Below are 21,552 nucleotides of genomic sequence, written 5' to 3' on the forward strand. Positions count from 1 at the left end.
GTCTTCATGGGGCTTATATTCTAGGAACAACTTAAGTTTTTCTGATAGTATATCCTATTGATCAGCCAATGAAAGGTTTTTATCAAAATGCCTTATATATGTTGAATATTGGGCTAGGGCTGCAGGGGCAATTTGGACTTCCAAGAGTCTGTCTTCTAATAGGAAATCCAAGACTAATCTTAACACCCACACAAAAAATAGAAAATATCACAGCAGTGAATGATTGAGGGCTTAAATGTGCAGTATCTATACAGACTTTAAGGCTGTAACACTCCAGAAGTAAACAAACAAACAAACAAACAAACAAACAAAAACAATGAAGGTAAGTTCAACGGAAGACTTTAGGGAAGGCTTCAGATGAAATTGCCAGAGAATCTTCTGCTTAATACAACTGGCAGGGGATCTTTTTATCATTGTCATTCCCCCACCCTAATTTTGTGTGCGGTTCATTTAACACCAGTCTCTCCTGTATATGGAAGTCATAGTGAAGCAGTTGCTTCCACTAGACTTACAGGTTCTGACCACAAATCATAGTAGGATCCTAGAAAAGTGGGGATTGCAGGAGCTATCTTCACAGCTGAATTTCTTCCTTAACTGCCTGGACTGTTTTATAGGCAGGAACTGTCAACTATTATAATTTCTGAGGGTATTCTCATAGTTTTCATACAAATTGCTTGATTCTCTCATTATGAAGAGTTCTAAAGTAAATAGCACTTAGAGTGTCTAGGGTATTTGTTCATCCTTTATTTTACATTACAAGGAAAAACTAAGGATGTGGACATTGATTTGGGACCATATATTCAGGCCTTCTTCAATATAAAAAATGGATTATTTTCCAAAAGTTCATTTGTAAGTTATTGTTAGGAACACAGAAAACATTTTTCCACAGAAACTAGGTTCTACATGATTATTATATTTTCTTGCTGGCTCACAACAGCCTGCTTAATAACTAATGTGGCTAACATAGAACTCACAGAAACTAAATAACAGGTGTGATGGTATGTCTCTGGGAAAATGTGTTCTGCATTCCAATTTGGAACATTAGGAAGTAAATCCCCTTCTCTGAAGGCTGGGCTGAGGGTTTTGAGGATGACACCCCAAGGTCTGGCACACAGATGCTTCAGCAGCTGACGCATCACTTCTCCACCCACTACTCCTCAAAATTGTCAGCCAGTATGGCTCCTGTAGGGACTCTAGCGACAGGAGCACAGGAGGGGAGGGGTGGGCAGGCCGCATTGGCTGGTTGGCTGAGGGGAGCTGGTTCTAGGCCTACCACTTCTTATCCGTGGTTTGGCAAGCATTATTTATAGGTTTTATTTTTTCCCTTTCCTTTATGCCTATTTTCTTCTTGGTGAGATTATCCAAAGCCAATTGTTCTCTCTCTTTCTCTTTTTAATACTCTGAAGGTCCCCACCAAGATGCGGCTATCATTCTTCATTCATTTCCCTCTTTCCAGAAATTTAATACTCAACTAGATAAATCTTTGTTGTGGAGAAAGTGTTTTTTTTTCTCTTAATGGAATGTAGCAAGGAAGAATGGAAGTCATAGTGTGTGATCTGTTAATGTTAGTCATGCTGATATGGCCATCAGGGAATGGATTTGGTGACTTTGCAGTGAAGAGTGAGCAGTGAGGGATTATGCTTAGATCTTTGCTCCTGTCACAGAAGCTCTATGGAGCTGAACTTCCTAGCTTTGAATTCTGTGAGGTCCAAGTTATCTAGAAGCATGTAGTGGTTATGTAAGGTGATTATATTAAATCCACATAGACAAAAGAACACAGATGGTTAAAGCCATCTACAGTAACAATCCAAGTCCCACCAGGCAGGGGCAGAAAGATAGAGCCAAAATTTGTAAACAGGTCTTTTTAAAATGATACTTTGAAAAAGTCAACTTATAAACAAGTAACAATTATGGTAGGCTTTGCTTTGATTCTATACTATCTAACAAATTTCCAATTTTAATTTGGCTTTCCATGTAGAATTCTATGTTGGGGAGAGAGTGATCTGGTCATGAAATTGGAGTGTACAATCTTCTTTTTCTTTTTTAAAAAATTGTTGTTCTATTACAATTGTTCAAATTTTCCCCAGTTGTTCTCCCATGTCCTGTCCAATCTTTCTTTCTTTCTTATTTATTTATTTATTGTTAAATTTTGTTCAAGTACAGCTGTTTCCGTTTTTTCTGCACCGCTCCCTCTGCCCTATCCTACCCTGTCTTCCACCCTCAATCATTTGCCCCTTTGGCTTTGTCTGTGCATCCTTTATATATGCTCCTTGATGGCCCTTCTCCTATTTTGCTGCATTATCCCTCTTCCTCCTCCCCTCTGGTTACTGACAGTTTATTTATTTTAATGCCTTTGTTTATATTTTGCTTGTTTGTTTTGTTGATTAGGTTCCACTTATAGGTGAGATCATATGGTATTTGTTTTTCACCACCTGGCTTATTTCACTGAGTATAATGCTCTCCAGATTCATCCATGCTGTTGCAAAGGATTGGAGCTCCTCCTTTCTTCCTGCTGCATAGTATTCCATTGTGTAAATGTACCATAGTTTTTTTATATACTCATTTACTCATTAACTGTTCATTTTTAAGTAAAAATTAGCAAATTGGTATTTTGGTTTATGCATTGATTTTCTGTGAACTTGGTGTGAGTCCATTTTCAAGAGCTGTGACATTTGAAGACCAGATTTTGGACCTTGGGCACATAGCCAAGGAACTGCATTTGGGAGCTCCTATTCAGATGCTGGGCCAGCACATGTCTCATTTTCTAGATGAGAAACAGCCACAAAATGTCAAGGTCTTCTGACCCTCACAGCAGTACTCTCTTCAATACACCAATGTTATTGCAGCTACATGCACATGTCAGATTTTTTCTAAATTGCTGAAATGGAGAGAAAGGAAGGAAATGAGAGTTGAGAGTAGGGTTTGCTTTCTTAAGTTTGCTCCATATCAAGTAGGAACTGTTATTATTCAAAACCAAGCAGGTACAAATACCATCCACTGCATTCTAGTAAGTGGAATACCAGTGGATAGTTAAAAGCATTCTTTGTTGCTGACTTTGTGACTACTTTTAATAGGGGCTATGTGGAAGCATCCCAGGTTTCATTCACAGAGCTAGGAACGGTGCCACACAGTGAAATATGACTAAGCAGCTCAGATATGCTTGTTCTGTTGCACTATGTAATGACATTTCTTCCAAAGTTCAGGAGTTAACAGAGGCAGAGTGCTTAGCTATGAGAATTAGAGAATGTGATTGAAAATGGCCTGTTAATTTGAGATTTTATTCAGTAGGAACAATAAGAACAAGGAAGAAATGGAATATTCCTAAAATATATGTATTTGGAATCTTTTCTTTTTAATGGGCCTGAAACAGCCCTGACCCATGTTGTTCAGTGGGTTGGATTGTATATTGTTCCACAAAGTGAATGGTTGTTGCCTGTTCCATTCCTGATTAGGGCACATGTGATTGCAGGTTCAGTCCCTGTGGTGTGTGTGAGAGGCAGCCAATTGATGTTTCTCTCTCACATTGATGTTTCTCTCACTCTCTTTCTCTCTCCCTTCCCCTATTACTATGAATAAATAAAGTCTTTAAATTAAATTAGTAAGACTGAAACATGTAGTCCCACTGAATTCCTTGCTTTTCAATTGAATAGATTTTGATAGTTGAGTGATGGAAACTATTGTGATTACTTCAGATCCTAAATCAACTTTTTAAAAAAACACGAACAAGTATAAAGGACACATGGACAATAACTAAGGTGGGGGCTGGAAATGGGAGGGAGGTGGGGATCACTGGGGGGGCAGGGCTGGGAGTATAAGACAGAAAACTGTACTTGAACAATTAAATAAAAAATTAATCTTTATCGTATTTTTTATATTGCCTTGTAGTTCCCTTATACATCCTTGCCCCCAGAAATCACCACACTGTTGCCCATGTCCATGAGTCCTTTTTCTATTTTGTTCAATCCCTCTACCCCCTAACCTCCCCACCACCCACTAGCTGTTACCCTGCTCTCCATCTGTGAGTCTGTACCCATTTTCCTTGTTAGTTCAGTTTGCTCATTAGGTTCCACTTATGAGTGAGATCATATAATATTTGTCTTTCTCTGTCTGGCTTACTAAATTAACTTTTAAAATGGAAGTCAATTGAGTAGGACTGTAGCCACATGACATCACTGACATCACCCAGTTCTGAACTAGTATACAATGACTTCTTTTAACAAATATGTGGCTGGGCTGTGATTGTTAACTTAAGTGGTTAGAGCATGATGCCAAGGAAAGGTTTAGCTTGGTCCTGTGACAATGGGCTGAACCTTCCCCCCCAACCAGCACCTCACAAATATGGATGGTGGCTTACAAGGTGGAATCAGATGGACAAATAAGAGTAGCTCAGTACAGCCTTTCTCAGCTTCTGGCAAAACGTGCCTGCTGGGTCAGGGCCAAACCTTGAAAGTCAAAGGACTGCACAAGAATTAGGAAAGATTCCTGTGGTGACAGTCTTGTCATGTGGAGATTTTCTCTTTGCTGTGATTCATTGAATTGGTCATGTTCAAGGTTATAACAAACTTGCTGTAGATGGTACAGATGCTGTGTGTACTGACAGCAGCAAAGGATTTTATTGTGTGTAAACCCCATGGATTCCATTTTCATTTTCTAAAAAACATTTTCTTTTTTTAAAATATATTTTATTGATTATGCCATTATAGTTGTCCCACTTCCCACCTTCATTCCCCTCCAACCTACACACCCACTCCCTCCATTCCCCCCTTTAGTTTATGTCCATGTGTCACAAGTTCTTTAGATTCTATATTTCCCATACTATTCTCGCCCTCCTCCCTTGTATATTTTCTACCTACCATCTATGCTATTTTCTGTGCCTTCTCCCCCCTTCTCCCCCTCCCACCCCCCTGTTTCTAACCCTCCATGTGTTCTTCATTTCTATGGTTCCACTCCTGATCTAGCTGTCCTCTTGGTTTGCTTTTGTTTTAGGTGTGGTTGTTAATAACTGTGAGTTTGCTGTTCTTTCACTGTTCATATTTTTCATCTTCTTTTTCTTAGATAGATCCCTTTAACATTTCTTATAATAAGAGCTTGGTGATGATGAACTCCTTGAACTTGATCTTATCTGAGAAGCACTTTATATGCCCTTCCATTCTAAATAAAAACTTTGCTGGATAGAGCAGTCTTGGCTGTAGGTCTTTGGATTTCATGACTTGGAATACTTCTTTCCAGCCCCTTCTTGCCTGTAAGGTCTCTTTTGAGAAATCAGCTGACAGTCTGATGGGTACTCCTTTGTAGGTGACTGTCCCCTTATCCCTTGATGCTTCTAGGATTCTCTCCTTCATTTTAATCTTGGCTAATGTAATTATGATGTGCCTTGGTGTGTTCCTTCTTGGGTCCACCTTCTTTGGGACTCTCTGAGCTTCCTGGATTTCCTGGAAGTCTATTTCCTTTGCCAGATCGGGGAAGTTCTCCTTTATTATTTGTTCAAATAAGTTTTCCACTTGTTGCTGTTCCTCTTCCCCTTCTGGTACTCCTATAATTCGGATGTTGGGATGTTTAAAGATGTCCTGGAGTTTCCTAAGCTTCTCCTCAATTTTTTGAATTCCTGTTTCTTCATTCTTTTCTGTTTGGTCATTTTTTCCTTCCTTCTGGTCTACTCCCTTGATTTGAGTCCCAGTTTCCTTCCCATCACTATTGGTTTCCTGTGCATTTCTCTTCATTTCACTTAGTTTAGCCTTGATTTGTTCCTCTAATTTGTGACTAAAATCAACCAGTTCTGTGAGCATCCTGATCACCAGTAATTTAAACTGTGCATCTGATAGGTTGGCTATCTCTTGGTTGCTTAGAAGTACAGGCTCTGGGGCTTTGAGCTGTTCTTCTTGAGTCATAATGTTTTGGTCTGTTTGCACCTGTTTGGTATGAGGGGCGGAGCCTTAAGTGTTCACCGGGGCGGGTTGACCCAGTCGCTGAATTGTGACGTTGTATGTGGGGGCAGGGTCAGAGAGGGGCAATGGGGTTTGTTCTGTTCTCTCTCAGATTTTGGTCCCCTATGTTGCTTCCCGCAAGCAAATTGGACTCTTCTCGTGCTGGTTCCCAGGTGTGTGGGCCCGTGTATTCTCCAGGACCCTGTGGGTCTCTCCAATGAACTCTCTGTGAGCCTGGGAGTCTCTCCCAGCACCTCAATCCCCGAAAGTTCTCCCAGTTGGTGCTTTTAGGCTTTAATTCTCAGCGCTGGGGCCCTGGTTTGCATGGTCTGTCTCACTGTTCGCTTCTTTGCCTGGTTTATTTACATGTGAATGTGTGACCTTGGTCAGCCATCCACCTTGTGTTCCCACTGGGTCTGCCCATTGCCACACCATGCCTGGAATCTGCCAACCACCATCTGTGCATGTGGGTTGGTCCAACAGCAAGTGCTTTTTCCTGCCGGGACCCAGCTCCATCAGTCACTGACTCCGCCCCTCTTACTGGTCTGGCTGAATGGTTCATTGCTGTCGGACTTCTGTACAGTTCAATTTTCTGTGTTTTGTTTGCATTTTTGTTACTAAAACTTTGTTGTCTTTAAACTTGGTTGTGCAAGGAGGCACAGTGTTTCCACCTATGCCTCCATCTTGGCTGGTCTTTTTTTTTTCTTTTATATATTTTTAGAAAGGGGGGAAGGGAGGGAGAAAGAGAGGAAGAGAAGCATTAATATGTGGTTGCCTCTCACATGGCCCCCACTGGGGATCTGTCCTGCAACCCAGGCATGTGCCCTGACTGGGAATGAAACCAGCAACCCCTTGCTTCACAGGCCCTCACTGAATCCACGAAGCCACACCAGCCAGGGCTCCTTTTTCATTTTTTAAATGTCTCATCAAAACATAAAGTATACATGCAGGGCTAAAATGCCCTTCACATCCCGTTGCTCTGTATATTTATTGGCTTCATCACTTTCTTGCTGTGTGACTTAATTACTTTGAGTCTCAGTTTACTCATCTATAAAATGGGGGAAATAATTTTACTCACATTACAGGCTTGCCAGGAGAATTAAGTGCAGTGATGGAGATCTATCTATCTACCTATCTATCTACCAATCATCTATCATCTATTATCTCCAAGCATGGTGTTAGCTTGTAACACACAGCAAGGGCTCTGTAAATCAGTAAATTGTGGCTATAAGATTAGTGAGGGAATTAAACAAGGGGTTGTGGAAGTTTCTTCTCATGTGCTTCCTTGTGGTTGTCACTTTAGGAAAAATGTCATGAAGCAGCATACATGTTGAAAGTGAAAACTAATCTGCCCTGGCTGGTGTAGCTCAATGGATTGAGCGTGGGCCTGTGAACCAAAGGATTGCAGTTCGGTTCCCAGTCAGGGCCCATGCCTGGGTTGCAGGCCAGTTCCCAGCAGGGGACACATGAGAGGCAACCAAACATTGATATTTCTCTCCCTCTCTCCTTCCCTTCCCCTCTAAAAATAAATGAATAAAATCTTAAAAAACAAACAAACAACAACAACAAAAAAACTAATCCAAAAGGATCTATATGTAAGCCCATAAAAATATAGAGGTAGGCACATACTTGTGCCTTATAATTGTGAGTATGTGAAACAGTTTATTCTTATGCTATTATTTATTAATTATTATTTATTTGCATCACAATTACATATTATATATAATTCTATATATATTCGGGTAGGGCAAAAGTAGGTTTGTGGTATATTGTTCATACAGAAAATAACACATTAATAGATGGCAGCTAAATGGTATTTGTAGCATTTTTATCATACAATAGATTCCATCCATTCACTATACGTTTCTGAGTTATCCTACATGCAAGTATGTTTTTAATGTTCTCTGTCTTCTGTGCTATTCCTGTAAGTTTGCTATTAAAATGCATTAAACTATAAAAAAGAATAACACAAGAATAAACTGTGTGTTTTGCATACACACAACTGTAAACCTACTTTTGCCCCACTTTGTATTAACTTCTGTACAGTTTATACTGGCAGATCTTCAACATTTAAGAATTAACAGCTGGTATTTAGTAGATGGAAAATAGGTTTTGCTGTAATTTTAGATGTCTAAAATGGAAAAATGTGGGGAAATATTTAAAAATTAAATGCTTTGTCTGATTTGAGCTGCTGATGTAGGACTGGCCCTTAGAAGGGCTGTATACATAAATACTTTTTAAAAATCTTCAATGAAATTTAATCCCTGTTTCTTCCATGGCTACCCAGAGTAGAGTAAATATTTTTGCTGTTCTTGCTATTATACTTGAATCTTGCCTCATCCCATTGCAGGAGTGGTACCTTGAAACCATCTAGCAATAGTCTAAGAAGCAGTCCTTTCTTGTCTGCATCACAGTCATGGTAGATGGAAGGAGGGAATCTTGCTGTTCACCTGATGTTCACAGATCCAAATGGAACTAACCAGCTAATTTCTGGACCAAAATAGATATACAGAAAATTTAGTTTCATACCACATTAAACAAGCTAGTGAGGCTTGCACAAAGTACCAGTAAATGAGTATCATCATATACAGCATAAATGTGCAAATTTGCATTAACTTTTAACAAGCCCCAGAGTGCTTTGCAGATAGGAAAGGGGAATTGGCTTTTTATTTTGTATGTATAAATTATAGTCCTAGGCAAACATCCTGTACTGTAACCTATTTTTCCTTGTTCTTACATTCCTAACACTGATGGGCTTTCCTTAGCTGTTTCCCAGTTGGGCACCAGTGACCTTGGCTTTTTCCACATGTTCATTTCTAAACTTGATTTTGTGCTCCTTATTTCCACTAACATATAGAAGACTAATAATGGATGATATTGTTGTGCACACTCCAAATAATATTTCCATTTTAACAGGGGACCAGTCTCAAGTGCATTGAAGAAAGGTCTGGGGTGGAATTTTCAATAGCATTCAGTTTGGGGCTTGAAAGGGTGTGGTGCAGTGGAGAGTGTTCATGGTTATATATAATTTTCCAAATGCTCTGCAGTCATAATCCTTAGGCGTTGCCTTCTCTACTAGTCCCTAGAGACCTCTTCCAACTTTTTCCTGTGTAGTTACTAGTAGTACAGAATAGGCTTGCAGTGAGAAGAACAGTGTCTGTGAGGAGACTCTAGTTTTCTGAAAAAGGAACTGTGCCTAGTCCAGGCAACTTCCCCCAAGCAGACATAATGAATCTTACTGATGCATGTTTTAATTTTCCATCAGTTTATTGTTTTCATATTTAGTCAGGTACTGATACAAGTGAATAATGCTATGCCACACATAGGCAGTCAATTAACCTGGATAGGAAGCAGCATAAAAAAGAGAGGGATGTATTTATCACACCTTTTGCTCTCATGCCTTATTCTGCTGATATTTACCTTTGCTTATTATTTTAGGCTCCACCCATATTCACCACACCTATCCAACACATGCATTCATATACACATACATATTCACACTTCTGTGAGAAATTCTGAGCTAAAAACAAATAATGTTTTTGCCTTGTTACTCTTTTGGTATACATGTCACTAATTCTTTCCTATTATCATTGTTATTTTTTAACATATATATTTTATTGATTATACCATTACAGTTGTTCTATTCCCCCCTTCATTCCCCTCCACCCTGCACACCCCCTCCCCCACCATTTCCCGCCTTTAGTTTATGACCCCGTGTCTCAAGTTCTTTGGATTCTATATTTCCCCTACTATTCTTGCCCTCCCCCCATCTATTTTCTACCTACCATCTATGCTATTTTCTGTACCTTATCCCCCCTTCTCCTCCTCCCACTCCCCTATTGCTAACCCTCCATGTGTTCTTCATTTCTATGGTTCCACTCCTGATCTAGCTGTCCTCTTGGTTTGCTTTTGTTTTAGGTGTGGTTGTTAATAACTGTGAGTTTGCTGTCCTTTCACTGTTCATATTTTTCATCTTCTTTTTCTTAGAGAAGTCCCTTTAGCATTTCATATAATAAGGGCTTGGTGATGATGAACTCCTTGAACTTGACCTTATCTGAGAAGTACTTTATCTGTCCTTCCATTCTAAATGAAAGTTTTGCTGGGTAAAGCAATCTTGGCTGTAGGTCTTTGGATTTCATGACTTGGAATACTTCTTTCCAGCCCCTTCTTGCCTGTAAGGTCTCTTTTGAGAAATCAGCTGACAGTCTGATGGGAACTCCTTTGTAGGTGACTGTCCCCTTATCTCTTGCTGCTTCTAGGATTCTCTCCTTCATTTTAATCTTGGGTAATGTAATCATGATGTGCCTTGGTGTGTTCCTTCTTGGGTCCAACTTCTTTGGGACTCTCTGAGCTTCTTGGATTTCCTGGAAGTCTATTTCCTTTGCCACACTGGGGAAGTTCTCCTTTATTATTTGTTCAAATAAGTTTTCCACTCGTGGCTCTTTCTTTTCCCCTTCTGGTACTCCTATAATTTGGATGTTGGAATATTTAAAGATGTCCTGGAGGTTCCTAAGCCTCTCTTCATTTTTTTGAATTCTTGTTTCTTCATTCTTTTCTGGTTGGATGTTTCATTCTTCCTTCTGGTCCATTCCACTGATTTGAGTTCCAGTTTCCTTTCCCTCACTATTGGTTTCCTGTGCATTTCTCTTCATTTCGATTAGTTTAGCCTTCATTTGTTCCTCTAATTTGTGACTAAAATCAACCAATTCTGTGAGCATCCTGATCACCAGTATTTTGAACTGTGCATCTGAGAGTTTCTCTATTTCTTTGTCGCTTAGAGTTATCTGCTCTGGGGCTGTGAGTTCTTCTTGAGCCATATTTGGACTGTTTGTGCCTGTTACATAGCAGGATCGGAGCCCTAGGTGTTCACCAGAGCAGGGCAACTCAGTTGCTGGGTTGTGATGCTGTACGTGGGGGCGGGGTCAAAGAGGAGCAATGGCAGTCCTGTCTGCCGCCTACCACTGCTGCTGCTGCCACCGTAGCTGCCACTGTCACTGGAGCCTGCGCATTCTGTCCCACTGCACGCAAATGTGCGACCTTGGTCAGTCTGCCCCGCACCCTCACTGGGTCTGCGCTGCTACTCCAGCTGCCTGCGCAATGCTACCCCAGCCTCCTGCACACCTGGGTTGGGGGAACTTTCCTGCCTGACCCTGCTCCGCTGCTGGCTCTGACCCTCTTACTGGTCCCGGTTGAATGTTTCGTTGCTGTCGGACTTCCGTATAGTACAATTTTCTGTTCTTTGGCTGTGTCTTTGTTTACTAAACCTTTGTTGTATTCAAACTTGGTTGCGGGAGAAGGCACATTGTTTCCACCTATGCCTCCCTCTTGACAGAAGTCCCCTATTATCATTGTTAAGGGAGAGTCAATAAGTGTGGAATACCTTGGAATGCTAGATATTCTTACCATAGTCAACTGGATCTTCTTCACCCAGGCTTTGTCCATCAGTTTATTCCTGGAAAACTTTAAAATATACAGTAGCATTGAGAAACATGTTAGGACTGTAGTATAATTCACTTTAATAATATTAGCATTAGCCCTTTACTAAAAGTATATTAGTGTATCATTTTTAGATGTGAGAGCATTTTTTAATCATTTTAAGTTTCAATGCAAAACATTTATTGATTTAATGAATAGGACTTCCAGCCAAGGTGGAGGCATAGGTAAATGCACTTTGCCTCCTTGCATAACCAAAAGGACAACAACAAATTTAAAAACAAAAACAACCATATCTGCCAGAAAATCAGACTGTATGGAAATCTGACAACCAAGAATTTAAAAAAGAGGCCTTAGCTAGAGTGGCTCAGGGGACTGAATGTTGGCTTGTAAACTGAAAGGTTGCTGGTTTGATTTCCAGTCAGGGCACATGCAGTGCACAGGGTTGCAGTGCCAGGGTTGCAGGCTAGGTCCCTGGTTGGGGACTTGTGAGAAGCAACAGATTGATGTATCTCTTGCACATAAAGGTTTCTCTCCCTCTCTTTCACTTCTCTAAAAATAAATAAATAAATAAATATGTGATAAAAAGTATAAAATTTCACTTTAAAGAAAAAGAATTTAAAAAAGAAGCATTCATTCAGACTGGTAGGAAGAGCAGAGATGGGCAGCTCGGGCAGAGAGGAGGTATGGCAAGGCAGTGGATGGAGGACTAGACAGACAAGGTGGTGGCTGGCAGTCTCACATTTGCACGTGTATAAACCTGGAGGAACAACTGGGGAGCAAGACAGACCATGCAACCCAGGGTTCCAGTGCATGGAAAGAAAGCCTCAAAACCTCTAGCTGTAAAAATCTGTGGGGATTCTGGCAGTGGGATAGACTCCCCCCCTCATAGGAGAGCTTGTTGGAGAGCCACAGGGTCCTGGAACATACACAAACTCACCCACCAGGGAATCAGCACCAGAGAGGCCCAATTTGCTTGTGGGTAGTGGAGGAAGTGACTGATAGCCAGCTGAGAACCAAGCAAGTGGCATTGTTCCCTCTCTGACCCCTTCCCCACATATAGCATCATAATCCACCAATGAGAGTTGCCCCACCCTGGCGAATACCTAAAGCTCCACCTCTTACAATAAAACAGATGTTCTGAGAAAAAGAAATATGGCTCAAATGAAATAATAGATCAAAGATCCAAAAATAGAACTAAGCAATAAAGAGATAGGCAACCTATCAGATGCAGAGTTTAAAACACTGGTGATCAAGATGTCCACAAAAATGGTTGAGTATGGTATGAAATAGAGGAAAAAGTGAAGGCTATGAAAAGTGAAATAAAGCAAAATATACAGGGAGCCAATAGTGAAGGGAAGGAAACTGGGACTCAAATCAACAATTTGAAGCAGAAGGAAGAAATAAACATTCAACCAAAACAGAATGAAGAAACAAGTATTCAAAAAAGTGAGGACAGGCTTTGAACTTCCAGGTCAAATTTATACGTTCAAACATCTGAATCATAGCAATGCTAGAAGGATCAGAGGACGATCAAGAAATTGAAAACTTATTAGAAAAAAAATGAAGGAGAACTTCCCTAATCTAGCAAAGGAAATAGATGTCCAGGAAGTTCAGGAAGCTCATAGAGTCCCAATGAAGTTGGACCCAAGGAAGCACACACCAAGGCACATCCTAATTACATTCCCCAAGATTAAAGAGAAGGAGAGAACCTTAAAAGCAGCAAGAGAAAAGGAGACAGTTACCTACAATGGAGTTCCCTTAAGATTGTCAGCTGATTTCTCAAAAGAAATCTTAAAGGCAAGAAGGGGCTGGAAAGAAGTGTTCAAAGTCACGAAAGGCAAGGACCTACATCCAAGATTACTCTATTCAGTAAAACTATCATTTAGAATGGAAGGGCAGGTAAAGTGCTTTCCAGAGAAGGTAAAGTTAAAGAAGTTCTTTACTACCAAGCCCTTATTGTATGAAATGTTAAAGGGACTGATCTGCAAAAAAGAAGACAAAAAACATGTACAGTAAAATGACAACAGACTCACAAGTATCAACAACTGAACCTAAAAACAAAAACAAAAAGAAAAACTCAGCAAACAACTGGAATAGGAACAGAATTACAGAAATAGAGATCACATGGAGGGTAATCAGTGGGCGGGGAGGGGGGAGGTACAGAGAATAAGAAGAGTAATTGGTAGGTACAGGATAGACAGGGAGGTTAAGAATATTATATGAAATTGAGAAATGAAATAACTTGTATGTACGACCCATGGACATAAATTAATTTGGGGGAATGCTGGTGGGGGGTGCAGGGTGGAGAGGAATAAAGGGGAGAAAATGGGATAACTGTAATACTATTATCAATAAAATATACTTAAAATAAATAAGTCAATGAATGAATAGCAGAGCTGGTGATTCCAGGGTAGACAGACTTCTATAGGCTCACACTTACATATATTATTTACATAGATGCTCCCTCATTTGAAAAAATGGATGCCATATATTTTAATTTTAGAGATGGATTTTAGATCTTCCAGAATATGTAAACCAAAAAGATAAAACATTGTCTAGACATGACTCCCAAAAAACAGGCACATTAGGAATGGAGCAGTAGCTCTACTTAAGGGGAAGACATCCTTCAAAACATTGCACCCTCTCATGTCCCACATGAGAAGGTACATTTTTTCCCATCGCAACATTTAGGGGGTAAAATACAAACACAGACATTTTGGAACAAAATTATCTTTTTAAAAAGATTTTATTTATTTATTTTTAGAGAGAAAAGGGAAGGAGAAAGAGAGGAAGAGAAACATCACTATGTGGTTGCCTCTAGTATGTCCCCTACGGGGGCCTGGCCCACAACCCAGGCATGTGTCCTGGACTAGGAATCAAACCATCGACCATTTTATTTGCAGCCCAGCATTCAGTCAACTGAGCCACATCAGCCAGAGCTGGAACAAAATGCTTTTAGTAGGTGAATTTCCATCTAGAAAGTGGGTGTCTGGTTACCTATAGGTATATGTATCTACATCATTGGCTGGCAAATTAATAGGTTGTGTCTGTATTTGAGAATACTTCTAGTTTCAAATGCATATATGTGAGACTAGAAGAAGTTTCAATGTATTTTAATAGATTAAATTGTGTTTTAAAATTAATAAATTTTATTTAAAACTACAACTGCTTGGTATCTTCACTAAGGACAGTGGCATATCAGAACAATGGTTGAGACTGGCAAAGTGAAAATGTATTTGTTTGATGTTTTGTTGCTGAAGTTGAATAGTATCAGAAAGGTCAGCAGTTATATCTAGAAAAATCATTTAAGGCTAGGAAGAATCTCTAAGCTCAAGTAGGCAGAGGTTGAAATCCAATGAGCTGAGGGGGTTAAGGTCAAGCAGCAGAAACCAGAAACGGGCTGGGAGCAAAAAGCAGATCTGGGTGCAAAGTTTGGGCAAAGTGTAGTTAAGATCATAGGTGGTTGGGACCCAGTGGGTGGCAATGGAGAGGACAAGGAGCAGAGAGAAAGGCATAGCTGACAGTGCCCTTACTGAGTGCAATGAATAAACTTTACAGATGAAAAAGCGTCAAAAAGGCTCCATTTCCTTTTCTGACTTTTAAGGACATTCTGTAGGTGATGCGTATTAACTATAACCCATGCATATGAGTTTCCTGTAACTGGGCTAAGAGTATTGATATGTTCATGTCAGAAGAGTGGGCCTGAGTAGGCACTGCATTTCCTGGTGGGCCCTGCATTCTCAGTTTGGCTCTCATTTCCCATTACTGCTTTGCTCTGACTCACTGATGGCCTGCCACATGTCATTAGGCGGCTCAGCTGCTGCTTTCATTTCTCCCAAAGGCATGCAGAGGTTTTGGGTCTTGGCTTTGACATTTTTTTTCTTGTAAGAGCTAAAGGAAATGGTCTTTTGATAGGTGGGTTTGTTGAGTTGGATTTCTTACAGGTACAATTTATTTTCTCATAGGTATTTGATCCTGATGATCTTTATTCAGGGGTCAATTTCTCCAAGGTTCTGAGCACTCTTTTAGCTGTCAGCAAAGCAACAGAAGGTAAGCAGGGTTTGTGATTTATGAGTTCTGGGTGACATGTTTGGTTCCACATGTTTCTGATTACCTAAGAGCCAGCTATAGCTAGGATTGTTTGGTGCAAAGTTCCCCCTTCCCTACAAATAAACTCCATCAAGTGATGTAATTTATGTAATTTTCCATAGTTTAAGATCAATTTTTTATTTTAATGTATTGTATTGTTTTTCATTACCATCATGATTTAGGATTTAAACATGCTTATCACAGATGACATTCTAATGCCCTTAATATAATGATAAAAACCAAGAAACTGTTTCATTGAAAGCTGTTGAATAGGCAGCTGAGTGTAACAAGACAGAAAATAAAAAGAAAAAGATCAGTTCCCTTTTTCATAAAGTTTATAGACTATAGATGTTACTTCCCTTTCTCCACTAGAGAAATTTTTCTCATAGTTTGCTATGTATCTTTGTCCATGTAAAGAAACTCCCCACGAACTTTGCACTGGAAATGAAACCTCAGGTTTTTAGTCAGTGAAAAGAGTGTCTTTAATTTAAATATTAATACCCACAATATTGGAGATATTAAATATAAATTCTAGTAATTGCAAAGAAAATGATGATTACCTTAGTGGAATAATTTTCAACCTTTTTCATCTCTTGGCACATATAAACTAATTACTAAAATTCTGTGGCAAACTCTAATGGCATGGATAATTGTAGTAATGTGGGAAGGAGGGAGGTTGTGTAGGTGGGATAGGGTAAAAGGGGGATAAATGGCAATGGAAAAAATACAATAAAAATAAACTATTAAAAATAAAATAAAATTTTGTGGCCCAATATAAATATTTTTGCTGATCTGACAAAAATAGGTATAATTTTGATTGATTTACAAAAAAAGTAATGCATACCCCTTTTCTTCCAGAGACTTTTTAATAAAAATCAGGTGCCTATACTTGTATATAAAGATTTCTGTCTGGTACCAAGAATTAACCAATCACATGCAACCTGATTATGTGATGTGACCAATAAGATACAACTCTATTTTTTAAAAAAAGATTTTATTTATTCACTTTTAGAGAGAGGGGAAGGGAAAGAGAAATAGAGGGGGAGAAACATTAATGTGTAAGATGCATCAATCAGTTGCCTCTCATATATCCCCTACTGGGGACCTGGTCCACAACCCAGACATGTGCCTTGACTGGGAATCAAACTGGCAACCTTTTGGTTTGCAGGTCAGCACTCAATCCACTGAGCCACACCAGCCAGGGCAAGATGTAACTCTATTATAAGACCTATGTATTTATGGGTCAAGACAGGGCATTTACACCAGACAGTTATTATTATTGTGTTGGCTGTTGTCATTTTTCTATTTGACAGTCTAAGGGAAAAGAGGTCAGTGCCCTTGACTAAATAGTTAGGTATTGCATGTTTTTTTAATTGTTGTTCAAGTACAGGTGTCTCCATTTTCCTGCCACCACTTCCCCCCCTCAGTCCTTCCCCCTTTGTCTTTGTCCATGGGGTCCTTTATACATGTTCCTTGATAATTGGGGGGAGAGAAGGGGAAGAGTTGTCAAGGTATTGCATGTTTTAAAAATTCTTGTAGCACACAAGCTGAAAATTGCTGGCTTAGAGTAGAACTTCTCTCTTTTTGTGATATAGTATCTTACCTACAACTCGGCAGTAATAATTATAGTTAAAGTGCTTTAAGTCATTACCATGGGTCTAGGCTGTCTTATGACCCTTAGGTAGTCTCATTAAATCTTTGAAACAACCCTGGGTTTAAGTATTATTATTAGGATTATATTACAGATAAGGAAAATCAGGCCCATACTTGCTCATCTAGAAAGTAAGTGACAGAGCTGGAATTCAGACCCACATCTGACTGACTCCAGTGCCCTTATGCCCAAACATGGGTCTTGCTGCTCCAGCCATTAGAAAGTCAGCAGACTGTGTGCCCAGCACTGCCAGGTGCTACAAAGGAAATATAAGATATGGTCCCTGCCTTTGAGAAAATTACCATCTATTTAGGGAGACTCAACTTACCCACGTGAAACAATTAGAGAAGAAAAACAGACAATATAATCAAGTGCCAAATAGGATGGAGCATCTAGGAAGCTATTAAGTAATTATAGTTTTAGTCAAAAGAGCTGTTTATAATAGCAATAAATGTAAAAATACTTCTTCAAAATTGTTCTTTTGCTATTTGAAAAAAATGCTTTTGAGCTATTGCAAGGCATTGAGCAGAAAGTACAGCTAATTCGAGTAACTATATTTAACACACATGACAACTCTCTGTTTCTGGGCAGGGAGAACCGTATAATTCTAACATTATGCCATACAAATTATACATTCTTTTGCCAAACTCTCCTAGCAAGTTTTAAAGTCTCTTATAAAATACAAGAAGGTGAAAGTTAAAACTCATAGCATCAAGGAAACTACTTGGACACTGAGCTTGTCGCCTAGGGAATGTTTGGGCTTTAGACTTTTGCAGTTTATATCTTTTAAAAATAAATGGAGAGGAAAAGAACCTTCATTTGAGTTTGTCAAGAAGCCTGTTCCTCTCTTCAGTACACTCTTAGCATACTGAGAACATCCAGCTCAGCACTGGTATGATCGAATTTCACAAGGTTTCAAAGAAGAGAGGACTCGAGTTTGATTTAAGAAATTATTCTAGTGTTAAGATTGAATCTTTCCCAGACACACCCAGTCTCTCATTCTCATTCTTCTCTCCCCTACCAGGCAAAGAGAGATTTTATGTGATATATGCCACACACATTATTACATGTGAGGAAGAAAAGAACCACTCAGTTATAGACTAAAAAACAAAGAGAGAAATTTGAAATATTTCAAAGTAATAAGAGCCACAAACAGCTGTTTGGTACCCAATATAGTTCTGCCTGGGATAACAGTGCATACTGTTGCAACTGGCTCAGGAGGGAAGAGCTGTAGGGAAATGGGTTAAGAGAAAATGTGGTTCTGTCGCTGTTTTTCATTCTACTGGAGAGCAACGGCCAGTAAGGTTAAGAAAAAGGAGTTGGCTGCCAAAAAGGGAGGGGGGATGAAATATACTTGGCACATTCATAATTATAACGGTTAAATTACAGCCAGGTTGCCTTTGATAATATCCCATGAAAGATAATGTTATGTTGTAGATGTTTTTCTGACATGAGTGGTTCCCTTTACAATGCCTTTTCCTCTTTTCACAGATCAGTTATCAGAAAGACCATGTGGACGTTCCTCTTCTCTTAGTGCTGCTAATAGTTCCCAGACAAACCCACACGGAGCAGTTTCTAGCACAGCTCCAGGGCTGCAAAGACAGTCAAAGGCAGTGGTAAGTATAGTCCCCAATTCCCCCTGCCTGTTTTAAAATCCGTGAGATTAGATCAGTTATCCCAGTTGCATTTCCGTATGTAGTAAGATAACCATCCTGTTGTTTGGGGTGTCTGGAGAAAACTAATTTTAATCCTAGAACCAATTCAAGCTAGCCTTTGGGAACAACCTTTTGGTTGTTCGGGGTTGGAGAAAATTTAGGAAAATTTGGGTTGAAGTCCAGAATTGTCTCTTCCTAAAATTGAGAAAGTTTTTCAACTGAGAATGCTATGCAACTATGTCATTATGGCTACTTCCTGATGGCAGTTTGCTATTATTTCCCCCATTCTTCCATTTATTGGAACTAAATAGAGCCTGGTACACAATAGGTAATCAATATTACTTGCTATTATCATCGTTATTGCCATTTTCTCTTTGTATTTATATTGGGCTTATGCTGAGCCCTATATTGGATAGCCCAGTTATCTTTGAATTTGGTCTTACTAGAGCTTTTGTTTGGGAGGGAACATCCTATCTTCTGCTCTTTTGAGACATCATTTCTTGTCAAAACCACCTGCTTGCTTTAAGCCATCATATTATTTCTAAAGCACTTAACCGTTTGACATCACAGGTTCCTTTGAGAAGCTGATGAACACTATGGTTCCACACTGCTTGGACCCACTCAGACTGTATGCAAAATCTTCTTTGTATGAACTTATGGGTTTATGTATTTTAGGTAAAGTTCAGTTGTGCTCATCAGCTTCTCAAAGGGGCTTGTGACAGATTAAGAACTTCTGACTTAGTAACTATGGGGTATTTGATCTTTACATATGACTAAGTCTTAGTCAATTTAGGATATTCTTAGTAATTGGAATGTGGGAGGCAAATTTTATGAGAGCAGGTTAGTACCTAATCTTGGTCATATAATTACATAAGATAAGCTTATGTGTTGGGTAGAAGCAGAAAGGAGTAGTTTATTGCTCTACTTTGTTTCCTGCATCATTTAAATAAGTATCTTTAGACAACTGGTAGGGGGAGAGGGAAATAAAAATTATGACTCCCTCCAAAATACACAGTCTCACAAATACCAAAGTTTGCATAGTTTCCAGGGATTTATTAATCTCTCCTCCCAGAGGCTTATCCATGTTAAGCTCACTCCTAAATTAAAAAAAAAAAAAACAACTCAAGACTGAGATAGACCTGGGGTTTTATCCTCGGTAACCCCACTTAATTTGCCTAAATTCATATAATTTCTGCCCCTGCTTCATTTGGATAAGTGCTTCTTCTGGTGTGACTTTTGTTTCTCTAGGAAATGACGGAAAATGGAAGTCACCAGCTGATTGTAAAAGCGAGATTTAACTTTAAGCAGACTAATGAAGATGAACTGTCAGTCTGTAAAGGCGACATCATCTACGTCACTAGAGTTGAAGAAGGAGGCTGGTGGGAAGGCACATTAAATGGGAGAACAGGCTGGTTCCCTAGTAATTATGTCAGAGAAATTAAATCCAGTGGTAAGTGAATCTTTTGAAAGCCTTTTTGAATGTGACTCTTACTTTCTTGGTATTTTACTAAAAATCTTGTAGTTTTAATCAATTACCAGAAACTGTTTGTACTTGTATGTATATGCCCAAAAATAAGACTAGAACAGAACTGGGAAAAATCTGTGATTAGATATTTTGAAATGAAGTATTTATATTACATCCAGGCAGCAAAAAACTAAAAGAGCAAAATAATTCAAAGCTCAGACAACTGTTCCACCTTAACTATGTCCCTTCTGTATACTAATTCTAGCCCATGTAACATAGTACGTAGTCATTTCTGCTAGTCTAAAAATCACCGTGGCAGAATACAATAATAAGAGAACCCATGTGCTAACTTCCTTTTTTAGCCATAATCTCTTTAAGCAGACTTAAGTCTTAATGCCTCAGAGATGTTTTTGAGAAATAGCAAACATTGGACTACAGGAAGTTGTCTGGCCACTTTGATTCTAGAAAAGATTGCCCTTAACTCATTATATACTGCTAACTGCTTATCTGTTTTCCTTATAATATCCAGAGAATGAAATGTAATTGCTGTTTAGTAGGTTTTTAGAACTTTCTTGGATAACTTACTTTTTATTATTTAAGAAAGCAGGCCCTGCCTTTATTACCAACCCCCCCCTCCTCTGATATATAGAAATATGTCATGACACAGATAAAGTAGTGTTCGGTTATTCACATTTTTATATATCTTCACTTTTCAAAAATTTTTACCCAAGGGCTTCATTGAATGGTTAGTTCCTCAGTGCATTTTTGTATGTGTCTTTAATATTTTTTTAAAAAATTGCCTATCTTTTAAAATATTTTATTTTTAAAAGTGGGGGAGAGAAACACCAATTGGTTGCCTCTTACACACCCCCAAATGGGGACCTGACCCACAACCCAGGCATGTGGTCTGACTAGCAATGGAACCGATGACCTTTCAGTTTGCAGGCCAGCACTCAATCTACTGAGCCACACCAGCCAGGGCTTTATTGCTTTTTTAATGCCTCAAAATTAATACTACTAATTAGTAAAATTATAGGCTCACTATAAATAAGTTAAAACATTACAGAAATATATAATGTAGATAATAAAAACTTCTCTCTTCCTTGTTCCCTTCCACAGATAACCACTGTTAGGAGTTTTCCCTAAGCATTTAAGATAAAATTTACTTTGTACACTTTTTTTGTGTTGTGTGTTGGGTTAAGGGGAGGGACATCTCCTTTAATAGAATAAATGTTATCAACAGATTTATAATTATATATGCATGTATAGACTTATTAGAATTTTTTGTTACTGGAAATCAAGAAGTTTCTGTTGAGCCCTGAAATAATTTCA

At 39.1% G+C, this 21,552-nt stretch overlaps 1 protein-coding gene across 2 annotated transcripts in view; it reads left to right on the forward strand.

Annotated features, from left to right (window-relative positions):
* Positions 1-21,552, forward strand: part of ARHGEF6 (Rac/Cdc42 guanine nucleotide exchange factor 6) — a 173,609-nt gene that overhangs the window by 27,493 nt on the left and 124,564 nt on the right. For both annotated transcript variants that reach the window (XM_037061996.1, XM_037061995.1), the window contains exons 3-5: positions 15,326-15,410; positions 18,592-18,716; positions 20,004-20,205. In XM_037061996.1, coding sequence (XP_036917891.1) covers positions 15,326-15,410; positions 18,592-18,716; positions 20,004-20,205 — 412 coding nt within the window. The remainder of the gene's footprint in view (positions 1-15,325; positions 15,411-18,591; positions 18,717-20,003; positions 20,206-21,552) is intronic.

This window comes from Sturnira hondurensis, unplaced genomic scaffold, assembly GCF_014824575.4.
Source record: "Sturnira hondurensis isolate 20B ecotype Veracruz unplaced genomic scaffold, ASM1482457v3 Scaffold0013800, whole genome shotgun sequence".
NCBI classification, from domain to species: Eukaryota; Metazoa; Chordata; class Mammalia; order Chiroptera; family Phyllostomidae; genus Sturnira; species Sturnira hondurensis.